Raw genomic sequence first — 20,438 nt, forward strand, 5'->3', positions numbered from 1 at the left:
GTTGAGCCAGCAGATATAAAGATAATAAGCTAGGATGACTTTGCACATTGGCAAGACTAACCCTGATTAAAGCAATCTGGCGAAAGATGGCTTATCAATGAAGGCTTGTAGACAGTTTGCTTAGAAACCCATCTTTTGCAAACCTGGATAATGCCAGTTTTGTCTAATGGAGGCAATAACAGGCTCTCCTTGACTTACCTGGAGTGATTGTTCAACATTACAATAGCATTGGAAAAAGTGGCTTATGACCATTTTTTCACACAACCATCGCAGCATCCCCCGTAGTCACGTGATCAAAATTCAGACACTCGGCAACCGTCTCATATTTATGGCGGTTGCAGGGTACCAGGTCCCCTTTTTGTGACCTTCTGACGAGCAAAGTCAACGGGGAAGCCAGACTCACTTAACAGCTGTGTTACTTTAAAGCAGGGGTCTTCAAACTTGGCCCTTTTATGACTTGTGGACTTCAACTCCCAGAATTCCTCAGCCAGCGTGCCTGGCTGAGGAATTCTGGGAGTTGAAGTTCACAAACCGGGGTCTTCAAACTTGGCCCTTTTATGACTTGTGGACTTCAACTCCCAGAATTCCTCAGCCAGCATGAGGGAACTATGACCCTTTTATGACTTGTGGACTTCAGCTCCCAGAATTCCTGAGCCAGCATGCCTGGCTGAGGAATTCTGGGAATTGAGATTCACAAGCAGGGGTCTTCAAACTTGGCCGTTTTATGACTTGTGGACTTCAACTCTCAGAATTCCTCAGCTAGCATGAGGGAACTATGACCCTTTTATGATTTGTGGACTTCAATTCCCAGAATTCCTCAGCCAGCGTGCCTGGCTGAGGAATTCTGGGAGTTGAAGTTCACAAACCGGGGTCTTCAAACTTGGCCCTTTTATGAGTTGTGGACCAGGTATGCGTGGCTGGCTGAGGAATTCTGGGAGTTGAAGTCCACAAGTCATAAAAGGGCCAAGTTTGAAGACCCCTGCTTTAAACTTAATAACTGCAGCGAGTCATTTAACAATTGTGCCAAGGAAGGTCGTAAAATGGGGGGAAAGTCACTTAACGACTGCCTCGCTTAGCAACAGAAATGTTGGGCTCAATTGGGGTGGCAAATTGAGGCCTATAGTACCTGTACATTGCTTATGAAACTCAGCAGTGTCATTAACCATGCCCCCACTTGTGTAGTATTTACGAAGCCCTCTTGAAGATTTACCTTTGGCTAAGTGGAAATCTAATTTTAGCTTTGTTATGCTTTGAGTGTTCAAGGCTGGGGAGACAGGATTTTTTTTTTTTGTCAGGCAGAAAGTAACCAGCTCAATTTAGAGGCCTGGTTGGAAAGCTAAGAAAAGTCAACCAGTGTTTAGAAGAGGCAAAATATTGTCTTTAAATCCAACAGCCTACAAGTAGTCCTCAATTTACAGCCATTCGCGTAGTGAATATTCGAAATTAGGACAGCACTGAAAAAAGAAACTTTTGACCATTTTTCACACTTAACGACTGTTGCAGCAGCCCCAGGGTCACGCGTTCAGAAATTCAGATGCTGGGCAACTGATTCATAATTGTGACGGTTACAGTCTCCTGCGGTCGTGCAATCTCCTTTTGTGACCTTCTGACAAGCAAAGTCAATGGGGAAGCCCGATTCGCTTAACAACCGTGTGACTAATTTAACAACTGCAACGATTCCCTTTAGCAACTGAGGCCAGGAAGGTCATCAAACGGGGCAAAACTCAATTAACAGCCGTCTTGCGCAGCAAGGGAAGTTTGGGGTTTGATTGTGGCCGTAAGACGAGGACTACCTGTAACTTAGCCAGCAGGACAAGAAGCAACAGATGGAAACTAATCAAGGAGAGAAGCAACCTGGAACTAAGGAGAAATTTCCTGACAGAACAATTAATCAGTGGAACAACCTGCCTCCAGAAGCAGTGAATGCTCCAACACTGGAGGTTTTTAAGAAGAGACTGGACAGCCATTTGTCTGAAATGGTATAGGGTTTCCTGCTTGAACAGGGGGTTGGACTAGATGACCTCCAACATCCCCTCCAACTCTGTTATTCTATTCTATTCTATTCTATTCTATTCTATTCTATTCTATTCCATTCCATTCCATTCCACATTTTCTATTCTATTCTATTCTATTCTATTCTATTCTATTCTATTCTATTCTATTCTATTCTATTCTATTCCATTCCATTCCATTCCATTCCATTCATATATATTCTATTCTATCTATTCCATATTTTCTATTCTATTCCATATTTTCTATTCTATTCTATTCTACTCTCTATTCTATTCTATTCTATTCTATTCTATTCTATTCTATTCTATTCCATTCCATTCCATTCCATTCCATCCATTCCTATTTCATTCTATCTATTCCATATTTTCTATTCTATTTCTATTTCTATTCTATTCTATTCTATTCTATTCTATTCTATTCTATTCTATTCTATTCTATTCTATTCTATTTCCATTCCATTCATTCCATCCATTCTATTCTATTCTATTTCATTCCATTCCATCCATATTCTATTCTATTCTATTCTATTCTATTCTATTCTATTCTATTCTATTCTATTCTATTCTATTCTATTCCATTCCTTCCATTCCACTCTATTCCTATTTCTATTCTATTCTATTCCATTCCATTCTTATTCTATTCTATTCCATTCCATTTCCATTCCATTCCATATATTCTATTCTATTCTATTCTATTCTATTCTATTCATTCCATTTATTCTATATTCTATTCTATTCTATTTCTATTCCATATTTTTCTATTCTATTCTATTCATATTTATCTATTATTCCATCTCTATTCTATTCTTTCTATTATTCTATTCATTCTTCCATTCCATTCTATTCTATTCTATTATTCTATTCCTATATTTTCTATTCTATTCCATATTTTCTTCTATTCTATTCTATTCTATTCTATTCTATTCTATTCTTCTATTCTATTCTATTCTATTCTATTCTATTCTATTCTATTCCATTCCATTCCATTCCATTTCATTCCATTCCATTCCATTCCATTCCATTCCATTCCATTCCATATTCTATTCTATTCTATTCTATTCTATTCCATATTTTCTATTCTATTCCATATTTTCTATTCTATTCTATTCTATTCTATTCCATTCCATTCCATTCCATTCCATTCTCGGGAAGGGATAAAAAAAGAAGATTTTAAAGAAAAGCCAGAGTGGGAAAGAGGGTGGTTTAAATAAATCCTAGATGGTACACTCTGTCTCTGCCTCTCCCTCCCCGTCTAGAGTTATCTCCAAATTTAGACACGGGTCCATCCCCGTTATCCGCTGGGGCTCCACCACCAGATAAAACTCTTCGATCTGTCCACGGGCCATGAGTTCAAGGGTGCTGATGGGTGCCGAGCATGAATTTGGGGCTGACAAATGAACTAGCCAACGAGAACTCCTCTTGAACCTGTATTGTTTGTTATTCTGGAGTAAGGATCGGGCCCGGGCTAATCCTGCACTTCAAAGAGGGCCTGTCCCCGTTTTGTATATCACACGTCAGAGCCGAGCGGCGTGGTATGATAAGCGAAGCTGGCGTAGGAAGAGTGCGATGCCCTGGGAACGGAGGGACACGGACCGAAACCCCTTTGATCTTGCTCAAATAGTTTCCATCAGCCAGATTATTTTCCTCTGTCATCTCCTTCCCATCTCTCTCTCTCTCTCTCTCTCTCTCTCTCTCTCTCTCTCTCTCTCTCTCTCTCTCTCCCTCTCTCTCTCTCTCTAAAAAAAAAATCCTTCTGAGACTTGGTGTCCATAAGCGAATATCTTTGGGGTGGCTTTCAGTGTGTGGGGGGGGGGGGAGTCGTGCAGAGAAGAACAACAAAGATGATCAGGGGACTGGAGGCTAAAACATACCAAGACGGTTGCTGGAATTGGGCATGTCTAGTTTAATGAAGAGAAGGACGAGGGATGACAGGATAGCAAGTCTTCCAATCTCTCAGGGGCTGCCCCAAAGAAGAGGGAGTCAAGCTATTCTTTAAAGTGCCTGAAGGCAGGACAAGAAGCCACAGATGAAAACTAACCAAAGAGAGAAGCAACCTAGAACTAAGGAGAAATTTCCTGACAGTTAGAACAATTAACCAGTGGAACCACCTGCCTCCAGTAGTTGTGGGAGCTTTATCACTGGAAGCTTTCAAGAAGAGACTGGACTGACATCTGTCAGAAAGGTGTAGGGTCTCCTGCTTGGGCGGTGGGATTGAACTGGATGACCTACAAAGTCCCTTCCAACTCTATTATTCTAATTCTATTCTTCAAAGCGCCTGAAGGCAGGACAAGAAGCAACGGATGGATACTAATCAAAGAGAGAACCAACCTAGAACGAAGGAGAAATTTTCTGACAGTGAGAACAGTTAACCAGTGGAATGACTTGCCTCCAGAAATTGTGGGTGCTTCAACACTGGAGATTTTAAAGAAGAGATTGGATAACTATTTGTCGGTCTCCTGCTTGAGCAGGGGGTTGGACTAGAAGACCTCCAAGCTCCCTTCTGACTCTGTTATTCTCTTATTTCCAATCCCCAAAGTTGAACAGTTCCAATATGAGAAATTCCCAATGGAGACGGCTCCTGGGGATCATCCAGAGGGTCAAAAAAAAGAACATCATCCGTTCCTCCCTCAAGCTTTTCTGAGACTTTTTTTCAGGTCCGGTTTTATTCTATCGATTGCTTGATTAAACTTAGATGTTGCCCTTCTGTTCCTTCTGCAAAGCGATTCTGAACAGCTTTCAAAAGAATCCAAACATAAGTATGAAAACAATTCAAATGACAAAAGTTAAAAGGAATGTAAAATTATAACATTGGAAGGACCTTGGAGATCTTCTAGTCCAACCCCCTACTTAATTGGGACTTGGACTAGGGCAGTGGTTCTCAACCTGTGGGTCGGGACCCCATTTGGGGTCGTACGACCATTTCATGGGGGTCGCCAAACAACGCAGTCCGCCGTTTTTTTCCCCTTTTCCTTAGCTGTGCTACTCCCTTTTATTCTATTGGCTTTTGAAAGCCAATAGAATAGACTCTCTTGAATAGAGTCTAATTCTATTGGCTTTCAAAAGCCAATAGGAATTGTCCAGGCTGTCTCTGCCCTGCTGAGCCCGCCAAAAGTCCCATTCTGCAAACGGTGCTGCATCAGTTGAATAGTCCTCGACTTACGACCGGTTGGGGGTCGCAGCATTAAAAAGGTTGAGAACCACTGGACTAGGGGGATTTCAATTTATCTTTGGGAATTTGGGGACAGTACATTAAGTCAGAGGAGCTTATTTTTGCTATTATAGGAGGTCTGTACCCATTTTATTGATTGTTGAGGTGGGGAGATTGTCACAGCATTTTGAATTTGATTTTCTGTTTTATTGGCTATTGAGGATTGACGCTGTCCCTTGTTCAACACCAAAATGTTCAAAGTTATGATGTAAAAAACATAAACTAAAATCTGAGAGGATGTTCTTGCTGCAGAAAAACAGACCATTCTCCTAAATACTTTCAGAATACAGATAGTCCTTGACTTACAAGCATTCGTTTAGTGACAGTTTGAAGTTCCAAAAGCCTTAAAAAAAATAAATTGGATGTTTAGCAACTGGCATGTATTTATGACTGTTGCAGTGTCCTGAACTCACATCATCTTTGTTGCTCTTCTCTGCATTTTTTTCTAGACTATCAACAACTTTTTTTACATCGTGGCGACCAAAACTGGATGCAGTATTCCTAGTGTGGTCTTAGCAAGGCATTATTATTTGAGGTCATCTAGTCCAACCCCTAACGTTGCATCAGGCAGCAAATTTCTGAATGTCAGGTTTGTTTGTAGGAGCAAGAAAGAAAAAGGGCCGTTAATCCAGTGCTGACATGTGAATTTCTGAATGGATCTAGATAGAAAACAGCAGGTTTGTGTAAGGGAGGAGGGGTGGTGATCTAGTTACGAAGTGCTCTAGGCACCCTTTCTAGAGATTGCTGGTTTCCAACTCCTGGCATTGCACCAAATTTTCAAATTCAGCAGGATTCAGGCTGACCTAGTCACCAAAAAAAAGAGCCGAGGTGGCGCAGCAGTTAGAGTGCAGTACTGCAGGCCACTTTAGCTGACTGTTCAGCAGGTCAGCGGTTCAAATCTCACCGGCTCAAGGTTGACTCAGCCTTCCATCCTTCCGGGGTAGGTAAAATGAGGACCCAGATTGTTGGGGGCTATGTAAATATATATATACATTGCTTACTGGTGTACACCGCTTAGAGAGTGCTTGCACTTAAAGCGGTATATAAGTCTCATAAATAAATAAATAAGTATTTTCTAAAACAAAATTTGCAGTTTTTCTCTCCTGGATCCCTGGTGATGCAAAAGCCAGCCAATCCCTGGATGGACCCCTTGGATTCAGAACAGAGGGATAGAATCAAGATCATGTGAAGTATTAGTACCACTTTACAATGCCTTGGTGAGGTCACTCTTGGAATACTGCATCCAGTTTTGGTCACCGCGATGTAAAAAAGATGTTGAGACTCTAGAAAGAGTACAGAGAAGAGCAACAAAGATGATTAAGGGACTGGAGGCTAAAACATATAAGGAACGGTTGCTGGAATTGGGTCTGTCTAGTTTAACGAAGAGAAGGACAAGGGGGGACATGATAGCAGTATTCCAATATCTCAGGGGCTGCCCCAAAGAAGAGGGAGTCAAGCTATTCTCCAAAGCGCCTGAAAGCAGGACAAGAAGCAACAGGTGGAAACTAATCAAGGAGAGAAGCAACCTGGAACTAAGGAGAAGTTTCCTGACAGTAGGAATAATAAACCAGTGGAACGACTTGCCTCCAGAAGTTGTGAGTGCTCCAACACTGGACGTTTTTAAGGAGAAAATTGGGCAACCATTTGTCTGGAATGATACAGGTTTCCCTCCTTGAGCAGGGAGTTGGACTAGAAGACCTCTAAGGTCCCTTCCAACTTGGTTATTCTGTCATTCTGAATCCGTGCCTGCTGACGGGGAGTCAAGAACTGTGGGGTGACTCTGGGAGACAAATAAATCAATAAATCTCTCCCCTCCCCCCCCCGCCATCCCATGACGAACACGATTGCAAGACCAGCTGTAAAACATGGAAATCTTCAGAGGTTTCTTCTCTCACAGTTCATTTAAAAGCCATTTGTGAGGATCCGGCATTCCTGGGACAATCCGAACAACACAGAGAGCACTTCATTATACAGGAATAAGTCATTCGCACTTCATCGCGGAGCTATTTTAACCTCGGGTTTTCTTTCTATATCCCCCCCCTTTTTTCCCCTTGATTTCGCTTTGTTCTTGGCCACCAGCAGAGTTGGTCAAGGGCTGCCAAAACAGGCTGTTTGGGTAGAAAGACAGCGGGGCGTGTCCCCTGGGAGAAGGATGAGACAAGCTGGGTCTCTAAAGACAGGCCAACAAGGAAGCCGGTTTGAGTGACCCATGGCTTGCTTCTCTCCTGTTTCAACCAGCTTTGCAGAGAAGAGCATCAAAGATAATCAGGGGTCTGGAGGCTAAGCCCTGGGATGAACGATCGTGGGAACTAACTATGTCTAGCCTAACAAAGAGAGATTTTAGGGGTGACACAATTTGACAGTATTCCATTGTTTGAGAAATTGCCACAAAGAGGAGGGGGGTCAAATTATTCTCCAAAGCACCACAGGCAGGACAAGAAACAATGGATGGAAAGTAAGCAAGGAGAGAAGCAACCTGGAATTAAGGAGAAACTTCCTAACAATGAAGACAATTAACTGGTGGAACAGATTGCCTCCGGAAGTTGTGGGTGCTCCATCCGTTGGAGGCTTTAAAAATAGATTGGACAACCATTTATCTGGGATGGTATATAGGGTCTTCAACTTGAGCAGAAGGGTTAATAATAATAATAATAATAATAATAATAATAATAATGCAAGTACATCAGATGGTTGAAGAAAAAAAATGGCTTTGAAAGAATATCTGAAGGTCAGTGATGAAGATGCACTAAAATTAGTATATCAGGAAGGCTTACTGACTACTGGAGAGACCAAACTGGCCTACAAGAAAGACCAAATGAAGAACAGAATAGAGGCATGGGAAGACAAAGCACTACATGGCCAATACATGAAAAAATAGCTGGAAAAGCAGATAATAATAAAACCTGGCAATGGCTAAGAGCAGGAAAATTGAAGAAAGAGACCGAGGGACTAATTCTGGCTGCACAAGACCAAGCCTTAAGGACAAATGCATACAAAGTCAAAATTGAGAAGACAGCAACAAATAGTAAGTGCCATCTATGCAAAGAAGCTGAAGGAGCAGTGGACCACCTGGTAAGCTGCTGCAAGAAGATTGCACAAACTGACTACAAGCAGCAGCATGACAAAGTAGCAACAATGATGCATTGGAAGATCTGCAAGTAATATCATTTGCCTGTAAGCAAGAACTGGTGGGATCATAAAATAGAGAAAGTCATAGAAAATGATAAAGTTAAACTGCTCTGGGACTTCAAAATTCAAACAGACAGGCACCTGCAACATAACAACCGGACGTAACAATTGTCGATAAGAAAGACAAAAAAGTCTGGATAGTGGACGTGGCAGTGCCTGGAGACAGCAGAATAGACGAGAAAGAACTGGAGAAGATAACAAAATACAAAGACCTACAAATAGAAATAGAAAGACTGTGGCAAAAGCAAGCAAGGGTAGTACCAATAGTCATAGGCTCCTTGGGTGCAATCCCAAAACAACTGGAGCACAACTTGAACACCATTGGCATTGACAAATTCGCTATTAGTCAATTGCAAAAGGCGGCCTTATTAGGAACTGCTTCCATCCTGCCACGATATCTGTAATACCATCAAACATCCACATCTACCTATCCCAGGTCCTGGGTAAGGACTCGATAGGTAGACAAAATGCCAAATCCAGTCTGAACATCTGGCTGACTGTGCGATGATCCATAATAATAATAATAGTTGGAAGGGACCTTGGAGGTCATCTAGTCCAACCCCCTGCTCAGGCAGGAAACCCTACACCATTTCGGACAAATGTCTGTCCAGTCTCTTCTTAAAAATTTCCAGTGTTGGAGCATTCACCACTTCTGGAGGCAGGTTGTTCCACTGGTTAATTGTTCTAACTGTCAGGAAGTTTCTCCTTAGTTCTGGGTTGCTTCTTTCCTTGATTAGTTTCTATCCGTTGCTTCTTGTCCTGCCTTCAGGCGCTTTGGAGAATAGCTTGATTCCCTCTTCTTTGCGGTAGCTCCTGAGATATTGGAACACAGCTATCCTGTCCCCCCTCGTCCTTCTCTTCGTTAAACTAGACATACCCAATTCCAGCAACCGTTCCTTATACGTTTTAGCCTCCAGTCCCCTAATCACCTTTGTTGCTCTTCTCTGTACTCTTTCTAGAGTCTCAACATCTTTCTTACATCGTGGTGACCAAAACTGGATGCAGTATTCCATTGTGGCCTTACCAAGGCACTGTAAAGTGGTATTAACACTTCACATGATCTTAATTCTTACCCTCTGTTAATGCAGCCCAGCACTGTGTTGGCTTTTTTGGCAGCTGCAGCACACTGCTGGCTCATATTTAAGTGATTGTCCACTAGGACTCCGAGATCCCTCTCACAGTTACTACTATTGAGCAAGGTACCCCCTATACTTTACCTGTGCTTTTGGTTTTTCTTGCCTAAATGTAGAACCTTACTTTTTTCACCACTGAATTTCATTTTGTTAGTTAGCAGCCAGTGTTCAAGTCTGTCCGGGTCCTCCTGTATCTTAAGCCTGTCTTCTGGAGTGTTGGCTACCATTAATCTATGTTCTGTATCCTTTTTTAGGAACAGTTCAAGTAGCCTTGCTGTGATAGGGTTGGGATTGCAAAGGCTAGGTTGACCTTCTTTGGTATCTCCCAAATTTTGGCTGATCGTGAAAATTCCACTGATCTTCAGCTGCTCTAATCTCAGCCAATGAAACCCAGATGGCTGTGTCTTGAGATTGAGAGAGCGTCTTCAGAGAAGGCCTTTTGCGGTTCATTAGTGCAACTGTCTAGTACAGTGGTTCTCAACCTGTGGGTCGGGAGCCCATTTGGGGTCGAACGACCATTTCACGGGGGTCACCAAACAACGCCATTTTTTTCCCCTTTTCCTTAGCTGTGCTACTCCCTTTTATTCTATTGGCTTTTGAAAGCCAATAAAATAGACTCTCTTGAATAGAGTCTAATTCTATTGGCTTTCAAAAGCCAGTAGGAATTGTCCAGGCTGTCTCTGCCCTGCTGAGCCCGCCAAAAGTCCCATTCTGCAAACGGTGCTGCACCAGTTGAGTAATCCTCGACTTACAACCGGTTGAGTAGTCCTCAACTTACGACCGGTTGGGGGTCGCGGCATTAAAAAGGTTGAGAACCACTGGTCTAGTAGCTGCCAAGCATCTGAGTTTTGATCACGTTACCACTGCAACAGTCGTAGGTGTGGGAAATGATCATAAGTCATTTCTCCGGTGCCTTTCTCACTTTGAACGGTCACTAAACAAACTGTTGTAAGTTGAGGACTACTTGCATTCGCCTTTGGGATATAAGGAGCTTTTTCTAGGCGGGAAGTAGGTTTTTGAAATCGTGGGACTAAGGCAGGGGTAGGCAACCTTGCCTCTTTTATGACTCGTGGATTTCAACTCCCAGAATTCCTGAGCCAGCCGTGCTGAGGGGAAAGGGAGAGGTTTCTATGCTGAGCCATGCCGGCTCAGGAATTCTGGGAGTTGAAGTCCACGAGTCATAAAAGAGCCAAGGTTGCCTACCCCTGGACTAAGGGAAGCTGGACTGTGTGCTGATATTTTGAAAAGAATCTAAGGCCCTTATTGGTTGACAGCTGGATGTCAGCACCAACATAAACAGAGAGATGTCCGTCTCTATTAAAGAGGAATGTTGTGATTGCTACTCTTGTAGTATTCTCTCAATTTATCTTTGACTCCCTGGATTGTTGGTTTAATTCATGCTTTGCAAATTGCACAAAATTGAGGCATTAATGTGAGGGGGGGTATGAGTAAATATTATTTTAGATAAGATATCTACTCCTAGATTGGACCTATCTTAGAATTCACCAGCCTCACTTTTTAAGACAAAGAGTGGACAGATATCGATTAAATATATGATGTGACTTGCTGATTGCCGAGGTACTTTTGTGTATTGCCTAAGAGTTTGTCAATGAACCCTCCTTTGCACAGTTGTTCCCTGTGGATCAGTGCTTTTCAACCTTAGACACTTTAAGACGGGTGGACTTCCACTCCCAGAATTCCCCAACCAGCTTGCTTTAAGACGGGTGGACTTCCACTCCCAGAATTCCCCAACCAGCTTGCTTTAAGACGGGTGGACTTCCACTCCCAGAATTCCCCAGCCAGCTTGCTTTAAGACGGGTGGACTTCCACTCCCAGAATTTCCCAGCCAGCCTGCTTTAAGACGGGTGGACTTCCACTCCCAGAATTCCCCAGCCAGTGTGCTTTAAGACGGGTGGACTTCCACTCCCAGAATTCCCCAGCCAGCTTGCTTTAAGACGGGTGGACTTCCACTCCCAGAATTTCCCAGCCAGCCTGCTTTAAGACGGGTGGACTTCCACTCCCAGAATTCCCCAGCCAGTGTGCTTTAAGACGGGTGGACTTCCACTCCCAGAATTCCCCAGCCAGTGTGCTTTAAGACAGGCGTACTTCCACTCCCAGAATTCCCCAGCCAGTGTGCTTTAAGACGGGTGGACTTCCACTCCCAGAATTCCCCAGCCAGCCTGCTTTAAGACAGGCGGACTTCCACTCCCAGAATTCCCCAGCCAGTTTGCTTTAAGACGGGTGGACTTCCACTCCCAGAATTCCCCAGCCAGCATGCTTTAAGACCGGTGGACTTCCACTCCCAGAATTCCCCAGCCAGTTTGCTTTAAGAGGGGTGGACTTCCACTCCGAGTACACATTTTCCTCTCCACCCTCCACCCTGCCCCAGCCTACTTTCTCAGTGCCAGATGTGAAGCTTTAGATATGGCAGGTCAAGGAGCTGGTTGGTGGGGAACAGCTGTCCTCCTTCCCCAATTAAAGAAGAAGGATTTCAGTCTCTGGAAAGTCTTTCTCCAAAGAATCAACTCTTAATGGCTGAGGGGATCCTGAGATTGGCAGGATGCAGCCATGAGGGCTGCTCTTTGTTTATATACCAGTGACTTTCCCTGTCAGGGTTGATGGGAGTGTTGCTTGCCAACAGTCAACACCCAGATTAGCAGACTGTAACTGTAACATCAAAACGATTGTTATTATTGTTATTGTTATTGTTGATGATGATGATAATAATAATAATAATATCAGGAAGGCTTACTAACTACTGGAGAGAGCAAACTGGCCTACAAGAAAGACCAAATGAAGAACAGAATAGAGGCATGGGAAGACAAAGCACTACATGGCCAATACGTGAAAAAAATAGCTGGGAAAGCAGATAATAACAAGACCTGGCAATGGCTAAGAGCAGGAAAATTGAAGAAAGAGACCGAGGGACTAATTCTGGCTGCACAAGACCAAGCCTTAAGGACAAATGCATACAAAGTCAAAATTGAGAAGACAGCAACAGACAGTAAGTGCCGCCTATGCAAAGAAGCTGAAGAAACAGTGGACCACCTGGTAAGCTGTTGCAAGAAGATTGCACAGACTGACTACAAGCAGCGGCATGACAAAGTAGCAACAATGGTGCATTGGAAGATCTGCAAAAAATATCATTTGCCTGTAAGCAAAAACTGGTGGGATCATAAAATAGAGAAAGTCATAGAAAATGATAAAATTAAACTGCTCTGGGACTTCAGAATTCAAACAGACAAGCACCTGCAACATAACACCCCAGACTTAACAATTGTCGATAAGAAAGACAAAAAAGTCTGGATAGTGGACGTGGCAGTGCCTGGAGATAGCAGAATAGAAGAGAAAGAACTGGAGAAGATAACAAAATACAAAGACCTACAAATAGAAATAGAAAGACTGTGGCAAAAGCAAGCAAGGGTAGTACCAATAGTCATAGGCTCCTTGGGTGCAATCCCAAAACAACTGGAGCACCACTTGAACACCATTGGCATTGACAAATTCGCTATTAGTCAATTGCAAAAGGCGGCCTTACTAGGAACTGCTTCCATCCTGCGACGATATCTGTAATACCATCAAACATCCACATCTGCCTATCCCAGGTCCTGGGTAAGGACTCGATAGGTAGACAAAATGCCAAATCCAGTCTGAACATCTGGCTGACTATGCGATGATCGATAATAATAATAATAGACATGACTGAGTTGCTAAATTAATCCACTGGGCATTGTGTAAAAAATATGACTTGCCTGAAAAGTCGTGGGAACATAGGGTGGAAAAAGTTGTTGAGAATGAGAGGGTGAAGATCTTGTGGGATTTTCGAATACAGACAGATTGCCATTTGGAACACAACATGCCAGGTATCGCAGTTGTAGAGAACCGAAGCGTACAGCTGATTGATATCGCTGTACCAGGAGATGCCAGAGTCGAAGAAAAAGAACGGGAAAAAATTACGAAATATCACGACCTGGCCATCAAAACTGTGCAATTATGGATGAAACGTGTAACAGTGGTACCCATTGTCATCGGGGCACTGGGAACTATGTCCCAAAACTTTGCAAAATACATCAAGAAACTGCAGCTTCCTGCAATACTACAAAAAACTGCGCTACTCAGAACATCTTACATTTTAAGGAGGTACCTTGTTGATACTTAGGATGCTGGTAGCAACCATCAGCGCCAGTCAATCTGAATGTTTAGTTAACTGAGGTTCACATCTAATGAATAATAATAATAATAACAACAACAACAACAACAATAATAATAATAATAATAAAGATGATGATGATGATGATGTTGGAAAGGACCTTGGAGGTCACCTAGTCCAACCTCCTATACCATTTCAAACAAATTGCTGTTCAGTCTCTTCTCAAAAACTTCCAGCGTTGGTGCATTCACTGCTTCTGGAGGCAGGTTGTTCCACTGGTTAATTGTCCTCACTGTCAGGAAGTTTCTCCTTAGTTCTAGGTTGCTTCTCTCCTTGAATAGTTTCCATCCATGGCTTCTTGTCCTGCCTTCTGGTGCTTTGGAGAATAGCTTGACTCCCTCTTCTTTGTGGCAGCCCCTGAGATATTGGAGCACTGCTATCATGTCCCCCCTCATCCTGCTCTTCATTAGACTAGACAAAACAATCAAGCAGTAAACAACACAATCAAGGAAGCATCAAGAACTCTTCCAGCAACACTGACACAGCAATCCCTTTATATATAAGCACGAAGCAAATCTCACTCCCTTCAAGCATGATGTTCCCTGTCTCCTTCCTTCCTTCCTTCCTTCCTTCCTTCCTTCCTTCCTTCCTTCCTTCCTTCCTTCCTTCCTTCCTTCCTTCCTTCCTTCTTTCCTTCCATCCCTTCTTTTTCTTCCTTCCTTCCCCTCTCCCTTCCCCTTCCCCTCTCCCTTCCTCTTCCCCTTCTTCTCTCCTCTTCCTCTTCCTCTCTCCCTTCCCCTTCGCCTTTCCCTATCCCTTCCCCTTGCCTTATCACTTTCCCCTGTCTCTCCCTTCCCTTCCTTTCCCTCTCCACCCCTCCCTCCAAGGTTTTGGTTGCACCTCCCAGCTATACCTGCTTTATGAATACAATGACAATGTTGGAATTCCCCCCCCCCTCCGTCCTGTTGCTTGCATGCCTAAAAACACACCAGCCTATCTTCTTCTTCTTTTTGTGCCATATCCGTTATGGGACATTGGAGATCATGTTGACGATCCTGTTTTTATCAGCAGCCGCACGAAAAAGTGCTGCTGAGTTTTGTCCAAACCAGTCCCTTCGATTTTGAAGCCACGATGTTCTTCTTCTGCCTGGACCTCGTTTGCCTTCAGTCTTTCCCTGGAGGATTAAATGGAGTATGCCGTATTTTTCTGGGTGTCGCTTCCCATGTCCAGAATATTCTAATTTTCGTTTTTTGTTTTGATGATTTCCCTTGGCTTTCCCAGGCGGCTGATCACCTCCTCATTTCTGATCTTGTCAACCCAGCTTATACGTAACAGCCGCCTGTAAATCCACATTTCAAATACTTCTAGTCTCTTCAGGTGGCCTTCTGTCAGAGACCAACTCTCTACTCCATAGAGCAGGATAGAAAAAAATATAGCATCTGATAAGCCTGATTTTCATCAGGATGATGAAATGGCCATGAGCTAAAACCTGAGAGGTGGGAGGTGGGGATCCCTCCAAGATGCTTTTTTCCCCTCCCCTCCTGGAAAAGGAGGGGAAAATTGGGCAGGTGCCTCTAGGCCAGAGGTAGGAAACCTTGGCTCTTTTTTATGACTCATGGACTTCAACTCCCAGAATTCCTGAGCCAGGATGGCTCAGCATGGAAACTTCTCCCTTTCTCCTCAGCATGGCTGGCTCAGGAATTCTGGGAGTTGAAGTCCATGAGTCATAAAAGAGCCAAGGTTGCCTACCCCTGGTCTAGGGCAAGGGTCTTCAAACTTGGCCTTTTATGACTCGCAGACTTCAACTCCCAGAATTCCTGAGCCGGCATGGCTCAGCATGTTAATCTCTCCATTTCTCCTCAGCATGGCTGGCTCAGGGATTCTGGGAGTTGAAGTCCACGAATCATACAAGAGCCAAGGTGGCCTACCCCTGCTCTGGGCAGTTGACCAATCCTGATTTGTGACAGTCCATGTTATTCAAAGCTGTTGCGGCGCAGCTCGCAGCTTAAATGACACCTGGGTTAAGACGCAGGATTCTCATTTGTTCTGCCGAAAAGAATTTCAGTTGTATATATTACGGTCGGACTTCGGCTTGCACTATTTATTTTACAGCCCTCTTCTACAGAACATTATTAACTCCGACTTGTCTCTTCCGTATGAAGTCCATATGCTGAAGCTTAATTTTAAATGCCATTAAAAAGCACTTAACATTTACAATATTTCAGATGTTGGCTCCTTTAGTAGCTTTGAATGCCCTTCGGTTTGGACAGGGCCGGGCTGGTAAAAGAGAGAGGAAGCTGTTCTAACGCGGCTCTCATAAATATCCTTGTGCAATCTTCCAGCGCACTGTTTATAATTGTACTGAACAAACTTTGCGTCTGCCCGTCTGTGTGTGGGTCCTTGTGTGCACATGATTTTTAGAACGGTTTTCTAAACCTTAGTTTCAAATAACACAAATGGCAAGGGGGAAAAAAAATCACAGCCTTAAAAATTGAGTACAGCGCTGCACTTTCTTTTCTCCGCTTCCCCCCCTTCTTCTCTTTTTGGTGGGGGGAGGGTCTCAAATCGCACAGCAAAATTAATATATGGAAGTGTACTTTTGCAGTTGCGTGTCTAAGGGTGTCTAATCAGTCACTCTGAAAAGAAATCAACACCCTGGCTGGAAGGACAGAGACTGAGCTAAATTTCAAATACTCCAACACTGGAAGTTTTTAAGAAGAGACTGGACAGCCATTTGTCTGGAATGCTATAGGGTTTCCTGCCTGAGCAGGGGGTTGGACTCAATGACCTCCAAGGTCCCTTCCAACTTTACTACTACTACTACTACTACTACTACTACTACTACTACTACTACTACTATTACTATTATTATTATTGATCATCGCACAGTCAGCCAAATGTTCAGACTGGATTTGGCATTTTGTCTACCTATTGAGTCCTTCCCAAGGACCTGGGATAGGCAGGCGTGGATGTTTGATGGTATTACAGATATCGTCGCAGGATGGAAGCAGTTCCTAGTAAGGCCGCCTTTTGCAATTGACTAATAGCGAATTTGTCAATGCCAATGATGTTCAAGTGGTGCTCCAGTTGTTTTGGGATTGCACCCAAGGCGCCTATTACTATTGGTACCACCCTTGCTTGCTTTTGCCACAGTCTTTCTATTTGTATTTGTAAGTCTTTGTATTTATTATTGTTATTATTATTAATGCAGGTATTAGTTAGAAAGGTTTTTTTCATCACCATTGTAACTCTGAACAGTTGCTGAATGAGGCAGTTGGTAAAAGAGGATTAGCTGTACATAGGCTGTTAGAAGCAGCACTTCAGGGGCCTTTTAAAAGCATACCATTTTGTCACTAGGGAGTAAGCAATCACTGTTTACTGCACGGAAGGTGTCAAAAAAATCAAGATGGCCGTTTTCATTGCACATTAAGTTTTGAGAATGCCCATTGTCAGGAGGCTGAGTTTTCAGGGCAGAGGGCAAAGTGGACGATAGAGAGGAAGACAAGAAAAAGGCCAGCTGAAATTCCAAATACAAAGATTGACTAAAAATAGCCACTCCTTGAGAGTAAGAAGGGAGGAAGGTGTAGGGAGGAAGTAGGATGGTAAGAGGAGAAGGGGAGGGGAGAGAGTAGGAGGGGAGGAAAGAAAGAGGAGGGAAGTAGGGAAAGTTTAGAGAGAGTGGACGCAGCCTGGGGGGGAATGGGCAGGCGGTACCAATAGTCATGAATTTATTTCATTTTGTAAATTGTATTTTGTATTTTGTATGATGAATAAATGGAAAATAAAAACTTTTTTTTAAAAAAAGAGAGTAAGAAGTCTACAATTCAATTGTGATTGCATGTCACTGTGGTTTGACCTCTGCTTTGTCTTCTTTGGGCATATCAATTGTCCTTGTGATGAATGTTCCTTGTTATCTATTTATTTCCCTCCTTTATTATCTTTATATATAACTCAAAGTGGTGATCATATCTAACACACCTTTCTCCTCCTATTTTCCCCTCAACAACAATCCAGTGAGATAGGCTGGGCTAAGAGACCATGACTGATCCAAAGTCACCCAGCCAGCTTTCATGCCTAAGTGGACTAGAACTCACCATCTCCTGGTGATTGGCCCAAAGCCACACAGCTGGCTTTCATGAACTAAAACTGGACTAGAACTCCCAGTCTTCTGGTAAACAGCCCAGAATCACCCAGATGGCTTTCATGCCTATGTGGGACTAGAACTCAACATCACCTGGTGATTGGCCCAAAATCACCCAGCTGGATCCCATGAATGTTTTTCTCTCAAGGTTTGAAGGCGGTCTAAACAGACTTCTCCACCTGTGTGTTTTTCAGATGTATGATGGGGGAAGCTAAAACATCCCAGCAGTGGTAACTGGGGTGGGGGGGGGTGAGGCAGAAAAGTCAAGATAAGTGACCATAACTGTATGACCAAAGCCTCACTGCTTTTTAATGTCTCGCATATGCATTACCCTAAAAGGTGTGTGTGACTTCATTTGCCAGACCTTTTTGATCTCCTGCCCCAACGGGCTTTTTTTTTCTTTACAGTTGCTATAGAACAGTGTTTCTCAACCTTGACAATTTTAAGGCATGTGGACTTCAACTCCCAGAATTCCACAGCCAGGAATGCTGGCTGTGGAATTCTGGGAGTTGAAGTCCACATGCCTTAAAATTGTCAAGGTTGAGAAACACTGCTATAGAAGTTGATGATGTAGAAATTCTGGGAATGATAATCCCAATGAAGTCACAGAAAGATGATCTATAATCTGATTTGTTTTTTAGTGTGTCTAATGTTGATTCTCCTCCTCCTCTTCCTCCTCCTCCTCCTCCTCTTCCTCTTCCTCTTCCTCTTCTTCTTCTTCTTCTTCTTCCTTCTCTCCCTCTCCATCTCCATCTCTATCTCCTCCTCCCTCTTTCCCCCCATCTCCTTCTCCATCCCCATCCCCTCCTCATCCTCCTTTCTTTCATCCTTCCCATAAGGAGGATGTTTCCAAGCTACAAAGTGAAAGTGACCGGCATGAACCCCAAGACTAAGTACATCTTGCTGATTGATATCGTCCCCGCCGACGACCATCGATACAAATTCTGTGATAACAAGTGGTAAGTGATGAATAGCACAATTGACATAACTGTAGGGAATTTTGTGGCAGGACCTCAGCTGGCTGAGGAATTCTGGGAATTGAAGTCCACAAGTCATCAAAGGGCCATGTTTGAAGACCCCCGCTCTTTTGTGACCTTCTGACAAGCAAAGTCAATGGGGAAAGCCAGATTCACTTAACGACCATGTGACTCACTTAATTGCAGTGATTCGCTTAACAACAGTGGCAAGGAAGATCGCAAATGGCGGCAAAGCAGACTTAACAAACGTCTCGCTTAGTGACAGAAATTTTGGGTTCAGTTGTGGTCCTGAGCCGAGGAGTACCAACATTAGCTTTTGATTGCTGAACAATATTCATTATTTAAATGGACACAACCATACGGCTGTTGCAACACAACCTGCACAAAGTCAATGGGGGAAGCCAGATCCACTTAACAACCATGTTACCAACTTAACCACGGTGGCAAGGAAGGTCGCAAATTGGGGACCAGGCTCACTGAACAAAGGTCTCACTTAGCAACAGAAATTTTGAGCTCAACTGTGGTCGTAAGTCAAGGACTATCTGCTAGAGGCAGGGAAATTTAACTTCTTATATTTTGCACATAGGATGGTGGCTGGAAAAGCTGAACCTGCGATGCCTGGACGATTATATGTTCACCCCGACTCTCCAGCCACCGGAACCCATTGGATGCGACAACTGGTGTCTTTCCAGAAGCTAAAACTCACCAACAATCACCTGGATCCCTTTGGACATGTAAGAGAAATTTCTAACATTTCTCCTTGTTGTTGTTGTTAATTGCAAAGTTGTGTCCGACCCATCGCGACCCCATGGACAATATTCCTCCAGACCTCCTGTCCTATTCAGACAAGTAGGTAGATGGATAGGTAGGTAGGTAGGTAGATACGTAGGTGGATGGATGGATGGATGGATGGATAGATAGATAGATAGATAGATAGATAGATAGATAGATAGATAGATAGACAGACAGACAGAAAGATAAATTCTGTTGCTTCTTTTCTAGTAAAAGTTTTGTGATTTTCTAATTTGTCCTGAAATATAACTCAGAGCATACAAAAAAAGAGGGGGGGGAAGGGCACATTGCACAATACAATTTAATTGTCAAATAATCCTGATCTGTTCTCATTATACTTTGTGGAAGCTTGAAAAGATAGAAAGTAAAAATGTGTCCTGGTATATTTTAGTTATTCGGTCAAAAGAAGGTAGAAGTTTGGTGGGCTTTTTAGCCTTTGCTTTTCCAGATTATTTTCCTTGTTGTTGTTGTTAGTTGTGAAGTCGTGTCCGACCCATCGCGACCCCATGGACAACGTTCCTCCAGGCCTTCCTGTCCTCTACCATCTCCTGGAGTCCATTGAAGCTCACGCCTACTGCTTCAGGGACTCCATCCAGCCACCTCATTCTCTGTCGTCCCCTTCTTCTCTTGCCCTCCATCTTTCCCAGCATCAGGCTCTTCTCCAGTGAGTCCTTCCTTCTCATTAGGTGGCCGAAGTACTTGAGTCTCAACTTCAATTTCTCCTAGCCTCACTCAAGGAATAATGGATGGAAACTGATCAAAGAGAGAAGCAACCTGGAAATAAGGAGAAACCTCCTGACAGTGAGGACAATCAACCAGTGGAACAGCTTGCCTCC

At 43.4% G+C, this 20,438-nt stretch overlaps 1 protein-coding gene across 2 annotated transcripts in view; it reads left to right on the forward strand.

The window, feature by feature from the left end:
- The window catches only part of TBX4 (T-box transcription factor 4), an 80,920-nt gene that overhangs the window by 31,853 nt on the left and 28,629 nt on the right, over nucleotides 1-20,438 (forward strand). Inside the window, exons 4-5 of one of the 2 annotated variants that reach the window (XM_039320849.1) lie at nucleotides 18,673-18,792; nucleotides 19,397-19,544. In XM_039320849.1, coding sequence (XP_039176783.1) covers nucleotides 18,673-18,792; nucleotides 19,397-19,544 — 268 coding nt within the window. The remainder of the gene's footprint in view (nucleotides 1-18,672; nucleotides 18,793-19,396; nucleotides 19,545-20,438) is intronic. The other variant, XM_039320850.1, reaches the window with a different exon arrangement.

Source organism: Crotalus tigris, unplaced genomic scaffold (genome assembly GCF_016545835.1).
Source record: "Crotalus tigris isolate CLP2741 ecotype Arizona unplaced genomic scaffold, ASM1654583v1 scf7180000023712.884563, whole genome shotgun sequence".
NCBI lineage: Eukaryota > Metazoa > Chordata > Lepidosauria > Squamata > Viperidae > Crotalus > Crotalus tigris.